The following is a 20,161-nucleotide window of genomic DNA, read 5'->3' on the forward strand; positions in this document are numbered from 1 at the left end:
TATTTCTTCAAAGATAGAGTTTATTGCTAAAAATGTTTGAATCAGTCATGGTTGATATGTACACTGATACGTTAAGTTATATTTTTTTTGAAAAGGGAATATTCAAGTAAACATTTTTGATATTTTTTTTCTGGCATAATCTCTAGCTTTCTCTCCTCCTATACACAAATGTGGAAAATAAATAAATGGCAACAAGAAAGGTCTTTTAACAAATCTACATCACTATGTCATCCAAAACAAAAAAAATTCACCCTTTTTTAACATCATACATTTTTTTTTATAAAAAATTCTCCTTAATCAATATACATTTTTTTACAAAAAAAATCAGTTGAATATTTAGTCCAACAAATTTGGAAGGAAAAAAAAAGGCTGAGTAGCATAAACTGTCTTTTCTAGGAAATTTATCTCCCTTCCCATTTGCCAAAGGAAAGCGATCCATTTGGAAAAAGTCCGGCTTCAACATGTGGTCCTGCATCATCCTCTTCGTATTATTAATAATAACAATAAAAATAGCCCACCAAAAAAAAACACACAAACCGCTGAATCTCTTCCCCCTTTAAAATTTCTCTGTATTTACAAAGGATGGCAATTTCCCTTTTTTGTTAGAAGGCTATATACGTATAAAAATAGACATCTTAATGTAGTGCTCGGCTTTCTCCACGGCTCCTTTTGGATCTTGTTTCAAATAAGATGAGGACGGAGAAACGGACAGGCGAGGTTCCGTATGGATTGCGTGTCCGTGTTTCACCGTCTCTCCAAAACCTCTGCTGTGAGAGTTCTGGATTCAAATATGGAGTCCTTACTCAGTGTCTACCTAGAGCGTTCCATGTGGTCTGGATGGAGGGCCACCAACACCATGTCATCTCAAGGTGCTTCCAGGTGAAGGCCCCAACAGGCAGGTGGTCCACATATATCCACATATGGCACACGAGAGCGGTCTATCGGAGTCCCTACTCAGTGTCTACCTAGAGCTTTGTGCCCGGGATCCATGTGGTCTGGATGGAGGGCCACCAACACCATGTCATCTCAAGGTGCTTCCAGGTGAAGGCCCCAACAGGCAGGAGATCCACATATATCCACATATGGCACACGAGAGCGGTCTGTCGGAGTCTCTACTCAGTGTCTACCTAGAGCTTTGTGGCTGGGATCCATGTGGTCTGGATGGAGGGCCACCAACATAATGTCATCTCAAGGTGCTTCCAGGTGAAGGCCCCAACAGGCAGGAGGTCCACATATATCCACATATGGCACACGAGAGCGGTCTGTCGGAGTCCCTACTCAGTGTCTACCTAGAGCTTTGTGGCTGGGATCCATGTGGTCTGGATGGAGGGCCACCAACACCATGTCATCTCAAGGTGCTTCCAGTTGAAGGCCCCAACAGGCAGGTGGTCCACATATATCCACATATGGCACTCGAGAGCGGTCTATTGGGTCCGACTAGCAGGCGCACTTGCACTCCGAGATCACCGGGTACTGGACCGGGATCCAAGTGCAGTACTTTTGCCGGGACCACCCTTGGCAGTACCACCTCAGGAAGGTCTTGGTCACGGACTTGACCGGCTTGCAGTACATGCCCTCTGGGAAGGAGCAGGACCGCTCCGAGAAGCAGTTCCCTTCCTTGATGAAGCGGGGCCAGAAGCGGGGCCCCAGGTCCTTCCAGGTGTAGACCACCGGGCAGTACGTGTACGCCCACAGCCACTGCAGGAACTTCCGCCGGGCCTTCTTGCCCATCCGCAGCCGCGCCCCGTAGGGCGTCTCCCCGAGGTCCAGCTTCTTGAGCTCGTTGGGCAAGGGCCCGGTCCCCTTGAAGGGCCGGTGGGGCGGGTCCGAGCCCGAGAGGTTCCCCTGGGCCGGGACCGAGACCGACATGAAGTGGGGGTCGAAGCCGCTGCCCAGCTTCTTCCTCAAAGTCCTCTCGTCCAGGTCCTGCTCCTTGGGGTCATACTCCGGGTCCGGGTGCTCAATGATGTCCTTGACGGGCAGGTTGTCGCTGGGGGACGGGCGCAGGCGGAGGTAGGGCTGGCCACAGCAGCCCCGGGGCCACAGCACCGCCAGCGAGGAGTAGAGCAGCAGGGCCTGGGGGGCCTTCATGCTCCCCTCGGCCCACGCAGGAAGGAAGGAAGGAAGGAAGGAAAGAAGGAAGGAGGGTAGGTAGGTCCTGGAACAAAGTCTGGCTTTAGGGTTGGAGCTGGGAAGGAAGAAAGAGAAGGAGAGGGGAAGGAAGGGAAGGAAGAAGGAAGGAAGGAGAGAAGGACTCTGGAAGGAAGGAGAGAAGAAGGGAAAGGAAAGGAAGGAAGGAGGGAAGGAAGGAAACGAAGGAAGGAAGAAGAAAAGGATGAAGGAATGAAGGAAGAAGGAGAGGACTCTGGAAGGAGAGAAGAAGGGAAAGGAAAGGAAGGAAGGAAGAAGGAAGAAGAAAAGGATGAAGGAAGGAAGGAAGGAAGGAAGGAAGGAAGGAAAGAGAGAAGGACTCTGGAAGGAAGGAGAGAAGAAGGGAAAGGAAAGGAAGGAAGAAGGAAGAAGAAAAGGAAGGAAGGAAGGAAGGAGAGAAGGACTCTGGAAGGAGAGAAGAAGGGAAAGGAAAGGGAAGGAAGAAAGGAGGGAAAGAAGGAAACGAAGGAAAAGGAAGAAAAAAAGGATGAAGGAAGGAAGGAAGGAAGGAAGGAAGGAAGGAAGGAAGGAAGGAGAGAAGGACTCTGGAAGGAGAGAAGAAGGGAAAGGAAAGGGAAGGAAGGAAGGAGAGGAGTACGATGGAAGGAGAGAAGAAAGGAAAGAAGCAGGAAGGAAGGAAGCAAAGGGAAGGGAAAGGAAGAAAGGGATGAAGGAAAGAAAGAGGAGGAGGATGGAAGAAGAGATGAAAGGAAAGAAGGAAGAAAGAAGGAGGGAAGGAGAAGGAAAGGATGAAGGAAGGACGGAAAGAAGGGAAGGAAGGAAGGAAAGAAAGAAGGAAGGAGAATGAAAAGACGAAGGAAGGAAAGGAAAGAAGGAAGGAAGAAGACAAGGACTCTGGAAGGAGAGAAGGGAAAGGAATGGAGAGGAAGAAAGAAGGAAGGAGAATGAAAAGACGAAGGAAGGAAGGAAGGAAGGAAGGAAGGAAGGAAGGAAGGGGAGACTAGGGAAGGAAGGAAGAGAAGGAAGGGCTTGTAGGCAGACTTAGTTCCAGAGGGAGCAATCCAGTGCTTGCCCGGAGGTAGCAGCAGCAGCAGCGGCGGCGTTGAACCGGGGGCCCTGGGGCAGCAGCCTCGTCCTCTCTCTCTCTCTCTCTCTCTGTGTGTCTCTCCTTCAGTGCGGCGCCTCCTCCTCCGCCTCCATCCCCATGGTGACAGCTGGACGGGGAGCCCCGGCGCCCCGTCTAGACGCGGGCATGGCAGCCTTGGGCGCGAGGCTGAAGACGAGACCCCGAGGAGGAAGGAAGGAGAGCGGGCAGGACGGAGGGAGGCAAAGAGGGGGGCGGCGCCTGCCTTCCTTAGCCGCTCCTCGCCGCCGCCGGTCTCCCCGGCAGGGACTGCCCCGCGGCTGCGGCTCCGAAAGGGCTGGGCGAAGGCTTCATCGCCACCAGAAGGCTCCGGGGAAGATCCGCGCCGGGATAGCCGTCCTCTGCTTGGACCCGGAGGAGGCGAAGATGGGCGCCGCTCCTGCCTTCGTTCTCGGCGCCCCCGTCCTGCCGCTTCTCCTCCTCCTCTGTCTCCGAGGCTCCTCTCTGCCTCTCCTCCTCGGACTGCGGCGCTGGCCCCGCTCGGCCCCAAGTTAAATATCCCCCTCGGAGGGAGCCAAGTGTCAGCCTACGGCGGGGCCCGCCCCCCTCTCCCCATTGGCCCCGACGCTCCTGATTGACACCCCCCCTTTCCCGCCCCCGCGGGGTCCTAGCGCCCTCCCACTAGATAGACAGACAGACAGATTAGATAGATAGATAGATAGATAGATAGATAAATTAAATAGATAGATAGATAGATGATAGATACATAGATTAGATAGATAGATAGATAGATGATAAATAGATTAGATAGATAAACAGATGATAATACATAAACTAGATAGATAGATGATAAATAGATTAGATAGATAGATAGATAGACAGATAGATGATAGCTACATAGATTAGATAGATAGATAGATGATAAATAGATTAGATAGATAGATGATAAATAGATTAGATAGATAGATAGACAGATAGATGATAGATACATAAACTAGATAGATAGATAGATACATAGATAGATGATAAATAGATTAGATAGATAGATAGATAGATAGATAGATAGATAGACAGACAGATAGATGATAGATACATAGATTAGATAGATAGATGATAAATAGATTAGATAGATAGATGATAAATAGATTAGATAGATAGATAGATAGACAGATAGATGATAGATACATAGATTAGATAGATAGATGATAGATAGATAGATTAGATAGATATCTAAGAAGGAAGGAGAATGAAAGGGGCCGGGCTGTGGCGCAGGCTGATAAACAGCTGCTGCAATAAATCACTCTGACCATGAGGTCATGAGTTCGAGGCCAGCCCGTGGCGGGGTGAGCACCCGTCAATTAGAAATAAAATATAGCCCCTGCTCGTTGCTGACCTAACAACCGGAAAGATATCAAGTAGGAAATAAGGTACCACTTACAATAATTTACAGCGTTGGAATGAGGAAGTGAGGAAGTGCCATCAGAGTGGATGATGAAGCAGCTGCTCCCCCCTGTGGCCAGAATGGAACATCCCCTCAGGAGAAGGTTAAATTGCCTCTGCGTCTGTCTGTCTGTCGTCTCTGTCTCGGTTCGATGTGTTTATGGGCATTGAATGTTTGCCCTATATGTACATAATGTGATCCGCCCTGAGTCCCCTTCGGGGTGAGAAGGACGGAATATAAATACTGTAAATAAATAAATAGATGATAGATAGATTAGATAGATAGGAGCCCCGGTGGCGGAGTGCGTTAAAGCACTGAGCTGGAGACCGAAAGGTCCCAGGTTCAAACCCCAGGAGCAGTGTGAGTGGCTGCTGTTAACTCCAGCTCCTGCCAACCTAGCAGTTCGAAAACATGCCAATGTGAGTAGATCAATAAGTACCACTCCGGCAGGAAGGTAACGGCGCTCCATGCAGTCATGCCAGTGGCCACATGACCTTGGAGGTGTCTACAGACAACGCCGGCTCTTCGGCTTAGAAATGGAGATGAGCACCAACCCCCAGAGTCAGACATGACTGGACTTAACGTCAGGGGAAACCTTTACTTTTACCTTTTAGATTAGATAGATAGATAGATAGATAGATGATAGATTAGATAGATAGATAGATGATAGATAGATTAGATAGATAGATAGATAGATAGATTAGATAGATAGATAGATAGATAGATAGATAGATAGATAGATAGATGATAGATAGGTTAGATAGATAGATAGATAGATGATAGATTAGATAGATAGATAATAGATAGATTAGATAGATATAGTAGAGTCTCACTTATCCAAGCTAAACGGGCCGGCAGAACCTTGGATAAGCAAATATCTTGGATAATAAGGAGGGATTAAGGAAAAGCCTATTAAATATCAAATTAGGTTATGATTTTACAAATTAGGCACCAAAACATAATGTAATAATAATAATAATAATAATAACAACAACAACAACAACAACAACAACAACAACACAACAACAACAACACAACACACCAGACCTCACAGTTGTGGAAAAGAAAAAGGTTTGGAACTGCCATCCCAGGTGGCAGTCGCATTGACGAAAAACAACAGGAAAAACTCAGCCGCTATCAGGACCTCAAGATTGAACTTCAAAGACTCTGGCAGAAACCAGTGCAGGTGGTCCCGGTGGTGATGGGCACACTGGGTGCCGTGCCAAAAGATCTCAGCCGGCATTTGGAAACAATAGACATTGACAAAATTACGATCTGCCAACTGCAAAAGGCCACCCTGCTGGGATCTGCCTCCACACTTCTTTGGCACAGAGTGGTGTCTGTGATCTCACTTGTTTTCTCGAACTAGTTTCTGTCCTTGGAACTTTCTAGAGAAAGGTACCAGCTCAAGAGAAAGGGAGGGGCACAGGTCCTTTGTTACTTTGGCTCATACAAAGAGCTTACATTGTCTATATAAAAGCTAATATGATATATGTAGAGGCAAAGCTATATATGCAAAAGTTTTCTATATTCTGGCTTATGGTCCCTTCAATACAAGCGAAAAATGTGTATGTGGAGGAGGTGCAATTCTAAACAAAGCCAATTTGTTCAGAATGTAAATATTATTTTCGTGTCTTGAAGAGTTCTTTGATTCTGGATTTTAAAACAACAACTTCCGAGGGATTTTTAAAGATAATGGCGCCAACAATACCTATGTGAAAAGGCCCAAAACATGCGCCAACAGATGTCTTACTTGCCTTCTGGCCATGGGGTAGGAGAGGTGCAAAGTGAAAAACAATGGCTCTTAGGATCTCCAGGAAATCTCTATCGCTTCATCGTCGGGGAGAAAAACTCCTCTTTCCGCCTTGCCAAGAATTCCAAAGCTGAGCAGCACTCATAATTAATACATCAGCAAAACAATAAATTAAAATTGCCCTCCGTTTAGGTTCTAAAAGAGGCCAATCTCAAAGGCAAAGAGTGGTGCCGGAACGTTCCCGCTTGCACGTTCTGGTGTTCCGCCACGACCACACTTCCCATAACTCGCTCTCATTAGCTCTTTGAGAACCTTCTGGTTTTCCCCCAGAGCCAAGTTTTCTGATGCCGAGATGAACAAAGTGTCCACCTTGGCTTCTGTTTGCGCTGGAAAAGCATCGGATGTGGACCAAATGAAAAAAAAGGAGGAAGAGGGAACGGGGAGGGGAAGAGAGATCCGTGCCAAAGCGTCTTCTTGGCACACTTGGCTTCATTACAGCACAAAAGCCTGGCACACACGAAGCCGATGAGTTCATGTTCCAGAACCGAGGACTCTAAAGTCACTTCCTAGAAAACGAACTTTCACGCCACCAAGCAGGTGCAAAGGCAACCCTGGGAAAAAAGGTGATGTCAGAATATTGAACCCATAGAATCATAGAATCCCAGAGTTGGATTCCATTGTGCCAGGCAGGAAAAGCACAATCAAAGCACCCCTGACAGATGGACATCCAGCCTATGTTTGGAAGCCTCCAAAGAAGGAGTCTCTGCCAGACTCCCAGGCAGAGAGTTCCACTGCTGAACAGCTCTCCTCCTTATGGTCAGGAAGTTCTTCTGTAAGACAATTTACCTTCAATGGGTCCTGGCTCAGGAAGGAAAATCAGGCAAAAAACCCAGTCTCGTGAGGGATGCAAAAGGCAAAGTTTATTTTCACCATAGCTATGAGAAGGCAAACAGCCATACACACCCAAAAGGCCACCGCAAAGCATGTCGTAGCAAACAAAGAATATATATCTTGGTTTATCTAAACTTCACCAATGGCTGAGGGTCTTCCTCACCTTCCACAATTACTTTGGCATAAGTGATGCCTGTGCCACGTCCCCATAATAGACTTTAATACAGAAATATGTATTCTATAATATCTATGATATATTCATCCTCTAATTCCATTACCATATATACTCGAAGATAAGCTGAGTTTTTCAGCCCGTTTTTTTTTTAGCTGAAAAAGCCTTCTTCGGCTTATAATGGGGTCAAGGTCAAGGCCAAGCAACAGAACCTGGAGGCCATTGCTTGCAAGATATGATATATTCCTCTCTTACCCTCCCTTATCAGTGTGTTTTCTTTTGCAAAGCCTCCCTAGCTCTTAACCAAGGGAATGTTTTGAAAAGGGAAAGACGCCCTTGCAAGTCAGGAAGAAGAAAAATATATATCCATTTATCTTATAAAAGCATGTCCCCTGAAATATTTGTTAATCTCTCCTACAGATATATAGGCATTACCCCCTGCATGCATTTGCAACCCCTATGTACTTATATCTCTGTATCTATCTATATACATTATAAATTATATATACACTATATATCTTATAAAAGCATGTCCCCTGAAATATTTGTTAATCTCTCCTACAGATATATAGGCATTACCCCCTGCATGCATTTGCAACCCCTATGTACTTATATATCTGTATCTATCTATATACATTAATTTTATATATGAATTTTCTCTTCTTATGTTTGCAAGTCCTTGTTAATCCTATATACATATAGATCCATGTATATACATGGATATCTGTATCCATATATATATACATTATTTTACCTATTGATGCCTCGATTAATGTAATTTTATTGGTATCTGTTTTTATTTTGAAATTTACCAGTAGCTGCTTCATTTCCCACCCTCGGCTTATACTCGGGTCCATAAGTTATCCCAGTTTTTTTGTGGTAAAATTAGGTGCCTCGGCTTATATTCGGGTCAGCTTATATTCGGGTCTCCCATCCTGTATCTGTGCATTTCATTCTTTCCTGTCTAAATGGAGTATCCCACTTCTCCTTGTTAAGACCTACTCCCTCCAGGCTTATATATAGAATTTGGCAAGGAGTCACACAGAAGCCCTGTCCTCACAACTCTGGCTTTTTAGCACTATTCCCATCCCTTTGGATCTGGCTCTTGTATTAAATAAACAGCACCATAGAAGCATCTTCATTCTGTCTGTCTTCATAGCCTTAAGGGCTAGAAACTTGTGAAAGAAAGAATAAGAAAAACAAAAAAGCAAGAGGGTTGAATTTTAGGAATGTAGTGGAGTAGCATAACTGTGGGCATCGAGCCCAAATTCATCTCTCAGCAGAGCCAGGAAACTCACTGCAAAAATTATATGCATAATTTTTTTTCCACAATATTGTTGAAGGCTTTCATGGCCGGAATCACAGGGTTGTTGTGTGTTTTCCGGGCTGTATGGCCATGCTCCAGAAGCATTCTCTCCTGACGTTTTGCCCACATCTATGGCAGACACTGGCCTAGTTTCCAACACCTCACAACCTCTGAGGATGCCTGCCATAGATGTGGGTGAAATGCCAGGAGAGAATGCTTCTGGAACATGGCCATACAGCCCGGAAAACACACAACAACCCAACTCCACAATCTCCAAAGTTCCATGAAAGGTGGAGTGCCCAAAGTAGATGGTAGTGGACCAAAACTCGTAGTATAACCAATAGTGAGGAATGTGGTCCAACAACATCTGTAGACCTCCAGCTTTGCAAGAGATGTATCCTCTGCTCTTCACCAGATTCCCAAGGCGGCAATTTAAACAAGATAACAAAATATTAATAAATAGCACTGACGGATAAACACAAATGGATTACACTGGGAAAAGAACTTAACCATAATGACTGTAAATAATGAACGATGTGCTTAGATGGTTGTATGACTTTACAGATGTTGTCGGAAAATATAGGGAAGGGGTGTGTATGGCATGATAATAACCACCTCTTATAAGATGTGGACTATCTCTATGGGGGCCTAAATGTCCTAAAGACACCTGTCTTATGGGTTCCACTGTCTCATGGGACCCACAGGTTGAGAACCACTGTCTTATGAGCTCCGCTGTCTTATGGGATCCACAGGATGTGAACCACTGTCTTATGGGACCCACAGGTTGAGAACCACTGTCTTATGGGCTCCGCTGTCTTATGGGACCCACAGGATGTGAACCACTGTCTTATGGGCTCCGCTGTCTTATGGGACCCACAGGTTGAGAACCACTGTCTTATGAGCTCCGCTGTCTTATGGGATCCACAGGATGTGAACCACTGTCTTATGGGACCCACAGGTTGAGAACCACTGTCTTATGGGCTCCGCTGTCTTATGGGACCCACAGGATGTGAACCACTGTCTTATGGGCTCCGCTGTCTCATGGGACCCACAGGTTGAGAACCACTGTCTTTTGAGCTCCGCTGTCTTATGGGACCCACAGGTTGAGAACCACTGTCTTATGAGCTCCGCTGTCTTATGGGATTCACAGGTTGAGAACTGCTGTTTTATGAGCTCCGCTGTCTTATGGGACCCACAGGTTGAGAACCACTGTCTTAGGGGCTCCGCTGTCTTATGGGATTCACAGGTTGAGAACCACTGTCTTTTGAGCTCCGCTGTCTTATGGGACCCACAGGTTGAGAACCACTGTCTTATGAGCTCCGCTGTCTTATGGGATTCACAGGTTGAGAACTGCTGTTTTATGAGCTCCGCTGTCTCATGGGACCCACAGGTTGAGAACCACTGTCTTTTGAGCTCCGCTGTCTTATGGGACCCACAGGTTGAGAACCACTGTCTTTTGAGCTCCGCTGTCTTATGGGACCCACAGGTTGAGAACCACTGTCTTAGGAGCTCCGCTGTTTCATGGGACCCACAGGTTGAGAACCGCTGTCTTATGGGCTCCACTGTCTCATGGGACCCACAGGTTGAGAACCACTGTCTTATGGGCTCCACTGTCTCATGGGACCCACAGGTTGAGAACCACTGTCTTAGGAGCTCCACTGTTTTATGGGACCCACAGGTTGAGAACCGCTGTCTTATGGGCTCCACTGTCTCATGGGACACACAGGTTGAGAACCACTGTCTTATGGGCTCCACTGTCTCATGGGACACACAGGTTGAGAACCGCTGTCTTATGAGCTCCACTGTCTTATGGGACCCACCGGTTCCCATAAGACAGTTCCCATAAGACCGGTTGAGAACCACTGTCTTACAGGCTCCACTGTCTCATGGGACCCAGAGGTTGAGAACCGCTGTCTTATGAGCTCTGCTGTCTCATGGGACCCACAGGTTGAGAACCACTGTCTTATGGGCTCCAAAGGAGGAGAACACCCAATCCCTTTTCAGCACTGGAGGGTACGGCTGAAGAAATAAACCTGTCATCTGGGGCTGCACAGGCTCCGCTTTGGTTCAAGATGTTACAGCATGAAGGCAACATGTGTGCTCCGAGAGGAGGGAGCAAGCCCAAGCCCTCCTCACCTCCTTAACCTCTGAATTGCTCCCCACTGACATCAACATTGAACGAAATCCAAAGATTAGACACACAGCTGGCTTTTGCTGACACCATAGGGGGAAAAGAAACATTCTTCCCAATGCCAGTCACTTCCTCCAAAAGGCATGAAGTAACCCGTCAGCCACCAAGGCCAACGGGACTGGCCGCAGAGAGAGCGGGGCCTGATGTTGACCCAACAAGACGCAGGGGATGAAACGTAGCTGGACAATAGCATTGCCATTGTACTCGCACCTCTCTGGTATACATGGCTTAGATATGAGGATTTCAAAGTGGAGTGCAACAATAATATAGCCACAAATATAATATGCGGAGGTTGTTTTTTTTTGGTGTTGCTTCTGGAGTGAGAGAATTGGCCGTCTGCAAGGACGTTGCCCAGGGGACGCCCAGATGTTTTTGATGTTTTACCATCCTTGTGGGAGGTTTCTCTCATGTCCCCGCATGGAGCTGGAGCTGATAGAGGGAGCTCATCCGCACTCTCCCCGGGTGAGATTCGAACCTGGCAGCTTTCAGGTCAACAACCCAACCTTCAAGTCACTAGGCTTTTATCCCCTTGGCCACCAGAGACTTTGGAGGTGTCTATGGACAACACCGGCTCTTTGGCTGAGAAATGGAGATGAGCACCAACCCCCAGAGTCAGGCATGACTAGGCTTAAAGTCAGGGGGGAAAACTTTACCTTTACCTATTTTATTATGACACAGCAAACAAGATAGATATGCTGGATTTCATATCACAAAATCACAAGTCGAACACTTCTCAAGTGTCTAGGACTGTGTGATGTATTTTCGGATGATGCGCGCAGATCCCAGCAGGGTGACCTTTTGCAGTTGGCAGATCGTGATTTTGTCAATGTCTATTGTTTCCAAATGCCGGCTGAGATCTTTTGGCACGGCACCCAGTGTGCCGCTCACCACCGGGACCACCTGCACTGGTTTCTGCCAGAGTCTTTGAAGTTCAATCTTGAGGTCCTGATAGAGGCTGAGTTTTTCCTGTTGTTTTTCGTCAATGCGACTGTCACCTGGGATGGCAACATCACAACTGTGATGTCTGGTGTGTTGTGTTCCAGAACTTTGTCAGTCTGGATTCGGAAGTCCCACAGTATCTTTACATGTTCATTTTCAATACTTTTGCAGGTTTGTGATCCCACCAGTTCTTTGCTGCTGGAAGGTGGTACTTAGGCATAAGTTCCAATGAATCATTTGGGCCACGTAGTTGTGCCTCTGTTTGTAGTCTGTCTGTGCAATTTTCTTACAGCAGCTGAGGAAATGATCAATGGTTTTGAACCTGGCATGGTTCCCTGCATGCATGCGTGCAGCGGGGTGGGTGGGCTTGAACGGTACTGCATCCTTTGTATGGACAGTCCGATGATGTTACCTGATTCCCTTCTATCCCAAAATCCCACTCCATATTTTGACTCCTTGAGGGTGTTGGAGACTGGCCCGGAGGGGAAGTAAAGGAGAGAATTCCAAGAGAGCAATAAAACAAGACTTTTATTGTTATCATAGCTAATGATAAGGCAAACAGCCGTACATATCCCAAATGGAAATAGCTGCCGCAACATGTGCGTAGCAAAGAATATATACCTTTGGCTTATCTAAAATTGACCAATGGCTGAGGGTCTTCCTCACCTTCCACACCCACTTGGCATAAGTGATACCTGTGACCTCACTTGTTGATTTCAAGCTAACTTTTGGTCTTGGAACTTTCTGGAGAAAGGCACCAGCTCACAGGAAGGGAGGGGCATATGCAGAGGCAAAGCCACATAGGCAAAAGTTTACTATTTTCTGGCTTATGGTCCCTTCAAGGGCGATGACCACTGTTACTTCCTCTGCCTCCTGCTCCTCGTGGGCTTTGCTCCTTGGTGCAAGCGAGGCTCTTTGCAGCAGCTGTTGTGCTTCACTCAACTTGCCCCGCTGCCTGTTGGCCTCCCAACTTTGCCGCATAAATTAGGTTTTCTTCCTAAGGAGATTTTCCTCCAGCCACTTTCTTTGGTTTCCTGGAGTGAGAGTTTTGTCTCAATCAAACATGCTGGTAGCCTTATTCTCCTTCTTCGACCATTTGTCCACGCATGCTGTTTAGCTGTGTAATATAATTACAGCTGAGAAAAGCAACGGATTCAGTCTGCCCGTACCAGCTGGAAGGTTCTGGGAGTCATAATCCACAACAATAACATTTCCAGGTTCTGCTTGGCCTATCGAAATTGCTTCTCAATCTCAATTTTCATAGTACTTTAAATGCAAATAAAACAGAACAAAGAACAAATGTGGCTCTGAAGACGGACGGAACCAACCTTTGCTAGAACATGGACTTTGCATTCAGGTGTTCGTAAATTCAGTCGCTGGGTTCCCCAGTTAAAGGGTACCGTATATACTCGAATATAAGCCGACCCGAATATAAGCCGAGGCACCTAGTTTTACCACAAAAAAACTGGGATAACTTATTGACCCGAGTATAAGCCGAGGGTGGGAAACGAAGCAGCAACTGGTCAATTTCAAAATAAAAATAGATACCAATAAAATTACATTAATTGAGGTGGCAGTAGGTTAAATAATGTATATATACAGATACAGATATACAGGTACATGGATCTATATGTATATAGGATTTGCAAAGACCTGCAAACATATGAGGGGAAAATTCATGTATAAAATTAATGTATATAGATAGATACAGATATATAAGTACAGTAGAGTCTCACTTATCCAACATAAACGGGCCGGCAGAACGTTGGATAAGCGAATATGTTGGATAATAAGGAGAGATTAAGAAAAAGCCTGTTAAACATCATATTAGGTTATGATTTTACAAATTAAGCACCAAAACATTATGTTATACAACAAATTTGACAGAAAAAGTAGTTCAATACGCAGTAATGTTATGTTGCAATTACTGTATTTACGAATTTAGCACCAAAATAGCATGATATATTGAAAACATTGACTACAAAAATGCGTTGGATAATCCAGAACGTTGGATAAGCGAGTGTTGGCTAAGTGAAACTCTACTGTACCAATAAAATTACATTAATCAAGGCATCAGTAGGTTAAATAATGTATATATACAGATACAGATATACAGGTACATGGATCTATATGTACATAGGATTTGCAAAGACCTGCAAACATATGAGGGGAAAATTCATATATAAAATTAATGTATATAGATAGATACAGATATATAAGTACATAGGGATTGAAAATGCATGCAGGGGGTTAGTGCCTATATATCTGTATGAGAGATTAACAAATATTTCAGGGGAAATGCTTTTGCAAGATTAATGGATATATATTAATATATCCATTATATATGGGAGATGGTGTCGGGGTGTAAATAAATTATTATTATTATTATTATTATTATTATTGTTATTATTATTGTCTTCTTTTAAAAATACAATAAAACACACAATGCTTTTATATGATGAATGGATATATATATTTCTTCTTCCTGACTTGCAAGGGCTTCTCTCCCTTTTCAAAACATTTCCTTGGTTAAGAGCGAGGAGGCTTTGGAAAACACATTGATAAGGGAGGGTAAGAGATATACATATATATCATTTATTGCAAGCAATGGCCTCCAGGTTCTGTTGCCCAGCCTTGACCTTGACCTCATTATAAGCCGAGGGAGGCTTTTTCAGCTAAAAAAAAAAGGCTGAAAAACTCGGCTTATTTTCGAGTATATATGGTAATAAGGAATGGGACATATATTGCCAGCCAGAGAAGATTGTATGGGCCAGGAGGCCAAGATGTCTTCAGATTCCTGTGAACGCTGTGGACACTGTGGACGCTGTTACCTTCTTGCTGGAGCAGTACCTATTGATCTACTCACATTCGCATGTTTTCGAACTGCTAGGTTGGCAGAAGCTGGAGCTGACAGCAGGAGGTCACCCACTCCCCGGATTCAAACTGCCGACCTTTCGATCTGCAAGTTCAGCAGCTTAGCGGTTTAATCTGCTGCACCACTGGGGGCTCTAATAATAATAATAATAATAATAATAATAATAATAATAATAACCACAACAATAACAATAACAATAATTTATTTCTTACCCACCTCTCCTCGAGGCTGGTTACAGCATAATTAAAACACATAAACATTGTAATTTTAAAATAAAATATACATAGTTATATAAAAAGAGACATATTAAAATGTATTTCTACAAAATGCATATTAAGATACACATATATCGGAACCTATTAGGTAGTGTAAGTCTTGGTTTATGCATAAATCTGGCACTCTTGGTTGCTCATGGAAGGCTTTCCTGAAATGGGTTGGGAGGACAATAGAAAACGGTGGACCTGAGCCCCCGAATGGCAATATAAATTCTTTCCTCTGAACATGAATCGTGGGACATGCTTCTGAGTGGATGCCTGTGCACTTGCCGGCCTTTGAAAAACGTGAAAGCCTGAGATTCCTAAGCGACATAGCTCTGTTATATGCCCCTCGGGTATATAATAACCCCCCTCCCCCTTTGCATATAATAAAACGACACCACGTCTCTCAAATGCTGTGGAAGTCATGCAATGTCAACACTATCTCGAAGGCATGAGAAATATTTGGTGGCCGATTCTCCAGAACAATTCAGCATTCCTGGGAGAAAGGAACAAAAGCGCCGTCGCAAATGTGCCAGAGGAATTCAAGAACATTATTATCGTTTGAGATGGAGAGAAAAATTGGAAACGGCAACAATTAAACATCCTACTCCATTGGCGTTTAATTGCACCACACAGTTGGACTCCAGCAGTTTTCCCAAACTATAACTCCCATCATCCTCCATCACTATGAGGACTTCCAGTTATGGACGTCTCTAGTCACATTTGTGGCAGAAAGAATTTGAAGCTCCTGCAGTGTAATAAAGATGAGCATTTTGAATTGGGACCATATTCTCGTTCCCAACCCACAGGTGTGCCGCGAGACCTAAAATTAGGTCCACGAGACATGCGGGGAATTTTTTTTCTTGGTGTCTTCGTTTTTAGGCCTGTTCCTGGGGTTATTTGGGGTGCTGACTCAGAAAATTGCAATGCTTTTTATATGCTTTTAATCTTGTCTGTGTTTTGTCTTTGGGCTTGGCCCCATGTTAGCTGCCCCAAGTCCTTCCGGGGAGATGGTGGCGAGATACAAAAATAAAGCATTATTATTATTATTTTATTATGACACAGTAAACAAGATAGATATGATGGATTTCGTATCACAAAATCACAAGTCGACCACTTTCCAAGTGTCTAGGACTGTGTGATGTATTATTATTATTATTATTATTATTATTATTTTATTATGACACAGCAAACAAGATAGATATGATGGATTTCGTATCACAAAATCACAAGTCGAACACTTTCCAAGTGTCTAGGACTGTGTGATGTATTATTATTATTATTATTATTATTATTATTATTATTATTATTATTATTATTATTTTATTATGACACAGCAAACAAGATAGATATGCTGGATTTCGTATCACAAAATCACAAGTCAAACACTTCCCAAGTGTCTAGGACTGTGTGATGTATTATTATTATTATTATTATTATTATTATTATTATTATTATTATTATTATTATTATGACACAGCAAACAAGATAGATATGATGGATTTCGTATCACAAAATCACAAGTCAAACACTTCCAAACTGTCTAGGACTGTATTATTATTATTATTATTATTATTATTATTATTATTATTATTTTATTGTATGACACAGCAAACAAGATAGATATGATGGATTTCGTATCACAAAATCACAAGTCGAACACTCCCCAAGTGTCTAGGACTGTGTGATGTATTTTCGGATGATGCGAGCAGATCCCAGTAGGGTGGCCTTTTGTAGTTGGCAGATTATGATTTTGTCAATGTCTATTGTTTCCAAATGCCGGCTGAGATCTTTTGGCACGGCACCCAATGTGCCCATCACCACCGGGACCACCTGCACTGGTTTCTGCCAGAGTCTTTGAAGTTCAATCTTGAGGTCCTGATAGCGGCTGAGTTTTTCCTGTTGTTTTTCGTCAATGCGACGGTCACCTGGGATGGCGACATCAATGATCCAAACCTTTTTCTTTTCCACAACTGTGATGTCTGGTGTGTTGTGTTCCAGAACTTTGTCAGTCTGGATTCGGAAGTCCCACAGTATCTTTGCGTGCTCATTTTCCAATACTTTTGCAGTTCTTTGCGGCTGGCAGGTGGTACTTGAGGCATAAGTTACAATGAATCATTTGGGCCACATAGTTGTGCCTCTGTTTGTAGTCTGTGCGATTTTCTTACAGCAGCTGAGGATATGTTGATATTATTATTATTATTATTATTATTATTATTATTATTATTATTATTATTATTATATATGCTCTAGATAATTAAATATGGTTTTCTGTAGGCAGGTATATCTTCTGTATCAGAAACTAGAGCTGATGTGGTCTATCCAATGCAATTTTCTGAATCAATACCCCAAATTACCAAACCGAATCTAAAGTTGACCAAAAGCGGATTCGTAACCCTTTTGGTACTAATGTTGGAAAGTGGTCCCTGGTCAAAAAAAGATGGGCAGGGTTCTATATTTCGCACTTTAACAACACAACCGTTCAATGCTAAGGCTTCCCCGTCTGCACAGGGTTCCATACTTCGCACTTTAACAACACAACCGTTCAATGCTAAGACTTCCCCGTCTGCGCAGGGTTCCATACTTCGCACTTTAACAACACAACCGTTCAATGCTAAGGCTTCCTCATCTGTGCAGGGTTCCATACTTCGCACTTTAACAACACAACCGTTCAATGCTAAGGCTTCCCCGTCTGCGCAGGGTTCCATACTTCGCACTTTAACAACACAACCGTTCAATGCTAAGGCTTCCCCGTCTGCGCAGGGTTCCGTACTTCGCACTTTAACAACACAACCATTCAATGCTAAGGCTTCCCCGTCTGCGCAGGGTTCTATACTTCGCACTTTAACAACACAACCGTTCAATGCTAAGACTTCCCCGTCTGCGCAGGGTTTTATACTTCGCACTTTAACAACACAACCGTTCAATGCTAAGGCTTCCCCGTCTGCGCAGGGTTCCATACTTCGCACTTTAACAACACAACCGTTCAATGCTAAGGCTTCCCCGTCTGTGCAGGGTTCCGTACTTCGCACTTTAACAACACAACCGTTCAATGCTAAGGCTTCCTCGTCTGCGCAGGGTTCCGTACTTCGCACTTTAACAACACAACCGTTCAATGTTAAGGCTTCCCACCAAATGGAACCGTAGAGGAGAGTCTACTGTTGAGTCACGAAGGTGGAGGCATTACTTTTCATTCAACCCTCGTCTTTCCCTCTTGCCTGTCTTGGTCTCTTGATGCACTTCTCTCTCTTCCCCGCACCCCCTCCTGCCATTCCTCATCCTGCTGCCTCCCTTTATTTCATGCTCCCCTCTCACTTGCCAGGGCTCCCTTTCTCTCTTTCAAGCGCCTCTCTCCCCAACGTGGTCCCTATTTGGTCCCTTCACTTCCTGCCGCCCGGTCCCCTGCCCTCGCCCATTCTGCCTTCCCAGGCCTGGGAGTTACAAATGATTAGATTTTCAGCCCAATTAAGGCAGGCTGTCTCCTGGCTGGGAGAGAGAAAGGCTTGGCTCTGGAAGGTGGGAAACAGGCTTTGACAGGCCCTGGCGTCTCCAGCGCCCTCCAATGGCACTGCCTGCTGGGCTCCTTTGTTGCGGCTGCAGGAGAAGGGCCAAGCGCCCCTCCTCCCCCAAACTGAGCAAAAAGAATAGCTAATTAAGAGGTCTCAATGCGGGCAAAACTAATTCCCTATTCAGGACACTGATGGGCAGTTGGGGTGGGAGGAAGGCTGACAAGTTGGAGAGCATGACATCATGTCTTGGAGGGGTGGGGGGTGCATCCCAGAATATGGGGACTGGGTTAACCCTCTCCTCTCTGCCCTTTGTCTACCTTCCGCCTGCCTCTTTATGGCCACCCTATACATTTTATACACTTTGCTTCACCCAAAAATGCTCCGAAAGGGGCTCGCTGGTCCCATCCCCAGGCATCAGTCCAGGGATGGACTGATCTTCTTCTCCCCATCCTCATACCCAATCCACTGAAATACAGGGTTGTTGTGTTTTCTGAGCTGTTTTCTGGGCTGTATTCTCTCATGACGTTTCGCCCACATCTATGGCAGGCATTCTCAGAGGTTGTGAGGTATATGAGTCCAGAGCCACCCTGCAGAATGATGCACCACTCAGCTTTGAAGAACAAAGAACACAAGGACTTTTACTGAATCCAAGAGATCCACAGCAACAGAATGATGGTATTTACAATAGTCCCTTTGCTTACAGAAATCAGGAGTCATAAGCCCGTGATGGCCAACCTATGACACACGTGTCAGCACTGACACGCCTAGCCATTTTTGCTGACACACTGCCGCATGCAGTTTGATTGGATGACTATGTCTTTTGTGGCCAAATTTGGTGTGATTTGGTCCAATGGTTTTGTTGTTTACTCCATGGGAATTATGCACATTACATTTATATATATATTATATCATTCCATTATTATTCTATTATTATTGTAGTATATTATCATATTATTACCATTATATGATTATTATATTATTCATTATTCATGACTACATTGAAACTAGAATAGAGAGGAATCAGCGTGGAAACTGCAAGAGGTACCATAGATTGTTGTACATGGAAACAATGGTAGTAAATAGTTTTTGATTTATTAAATACAGTTATATATTACACTTATACATTTTTGTTATTTAAACTATACATATTGCAAAATTATGGTTTTTTTCTCAAAGTGACACACCACCCAAGTCATGCTAGGTTTTTTGGTGAATTTTGACACACCAAGTGCAGAAGGTTGCCCATCATTGTCATAAGCAGTCCTTCCTTAGTCCATAAATCTGCTTCAGTGAAGAATCAGCAGCAAACAAGGCCTCAGGAATAGTCAGGCCTCTCTGAGTACAGACCCATCTTCTTTCCAGCCAGTACTCAGAAGACTCTCTTTCACACACAGAGAGAAACCTGTTCAAACCGGTTCTCCAGCAGCAGGACAGCAACAGTTGCAAAACTAATTCCCAGGTCCTTGCAAACTCAGATAATCGCCTTCATGCAATTGATTTCCCAGTTAACAATGCCTCAGAAATAGTCAGGCCTCTCTGAATACAGAGCCATCTTCTTTCCAGCCAGTACTCAAAAGACTCTCTCTCACACACAGAGAGAAACCTGTTCAAACCGGTTCTCCAGCAGGAGG

The 20,161-nt window shown here is 44.5% G+C and overlaps 1 protein-coding gene across 1 annotated transcript; it reads right to left on the reverse strand.

The window, feature by feature from the left end:
• Positions 1-2,091, reverse strand: LOC100560293 (noggin-2). The gene has a single exon (XM_008123069.3). It carries the CDS (start codon positions 2,089-2,091, stop codon positions 1,438-1,440), a length of 654 nt encoding a protein of 217 aa, XP_008121276.1. The 3' UTR covers positions 1-1,437.
• Positions 2,092-20,161: the final 18,070 nt, after the last annotated feature.

Source organism: Anolis carolinensis, unplaced genomic scaffold, assembly GCF_035594765.1.
Source record: "Anolis carolinensis isolate JA03-04 unplaced genomic scaffold, rAnoCar3.1.pri scaffold_13, whole genome shotgun sequence".
NCBI classification, from domain to species: Eukaryota; Metazoa; Chordata; class Lepidosauria; order Squamata; family Dactyloidae; genus Anolis; species Anolis carolinensis.

What these genes read in the sequence shown, in the direction of transcription:
- LOC100560293 (XM_008123069.3), bottom strand. Translation starts at nt 2,091, where the DNA reads ATGAAGGCCCCCCAGGCCCTGCTGCTCTACTCCTCGCTGGCGGTGCTG.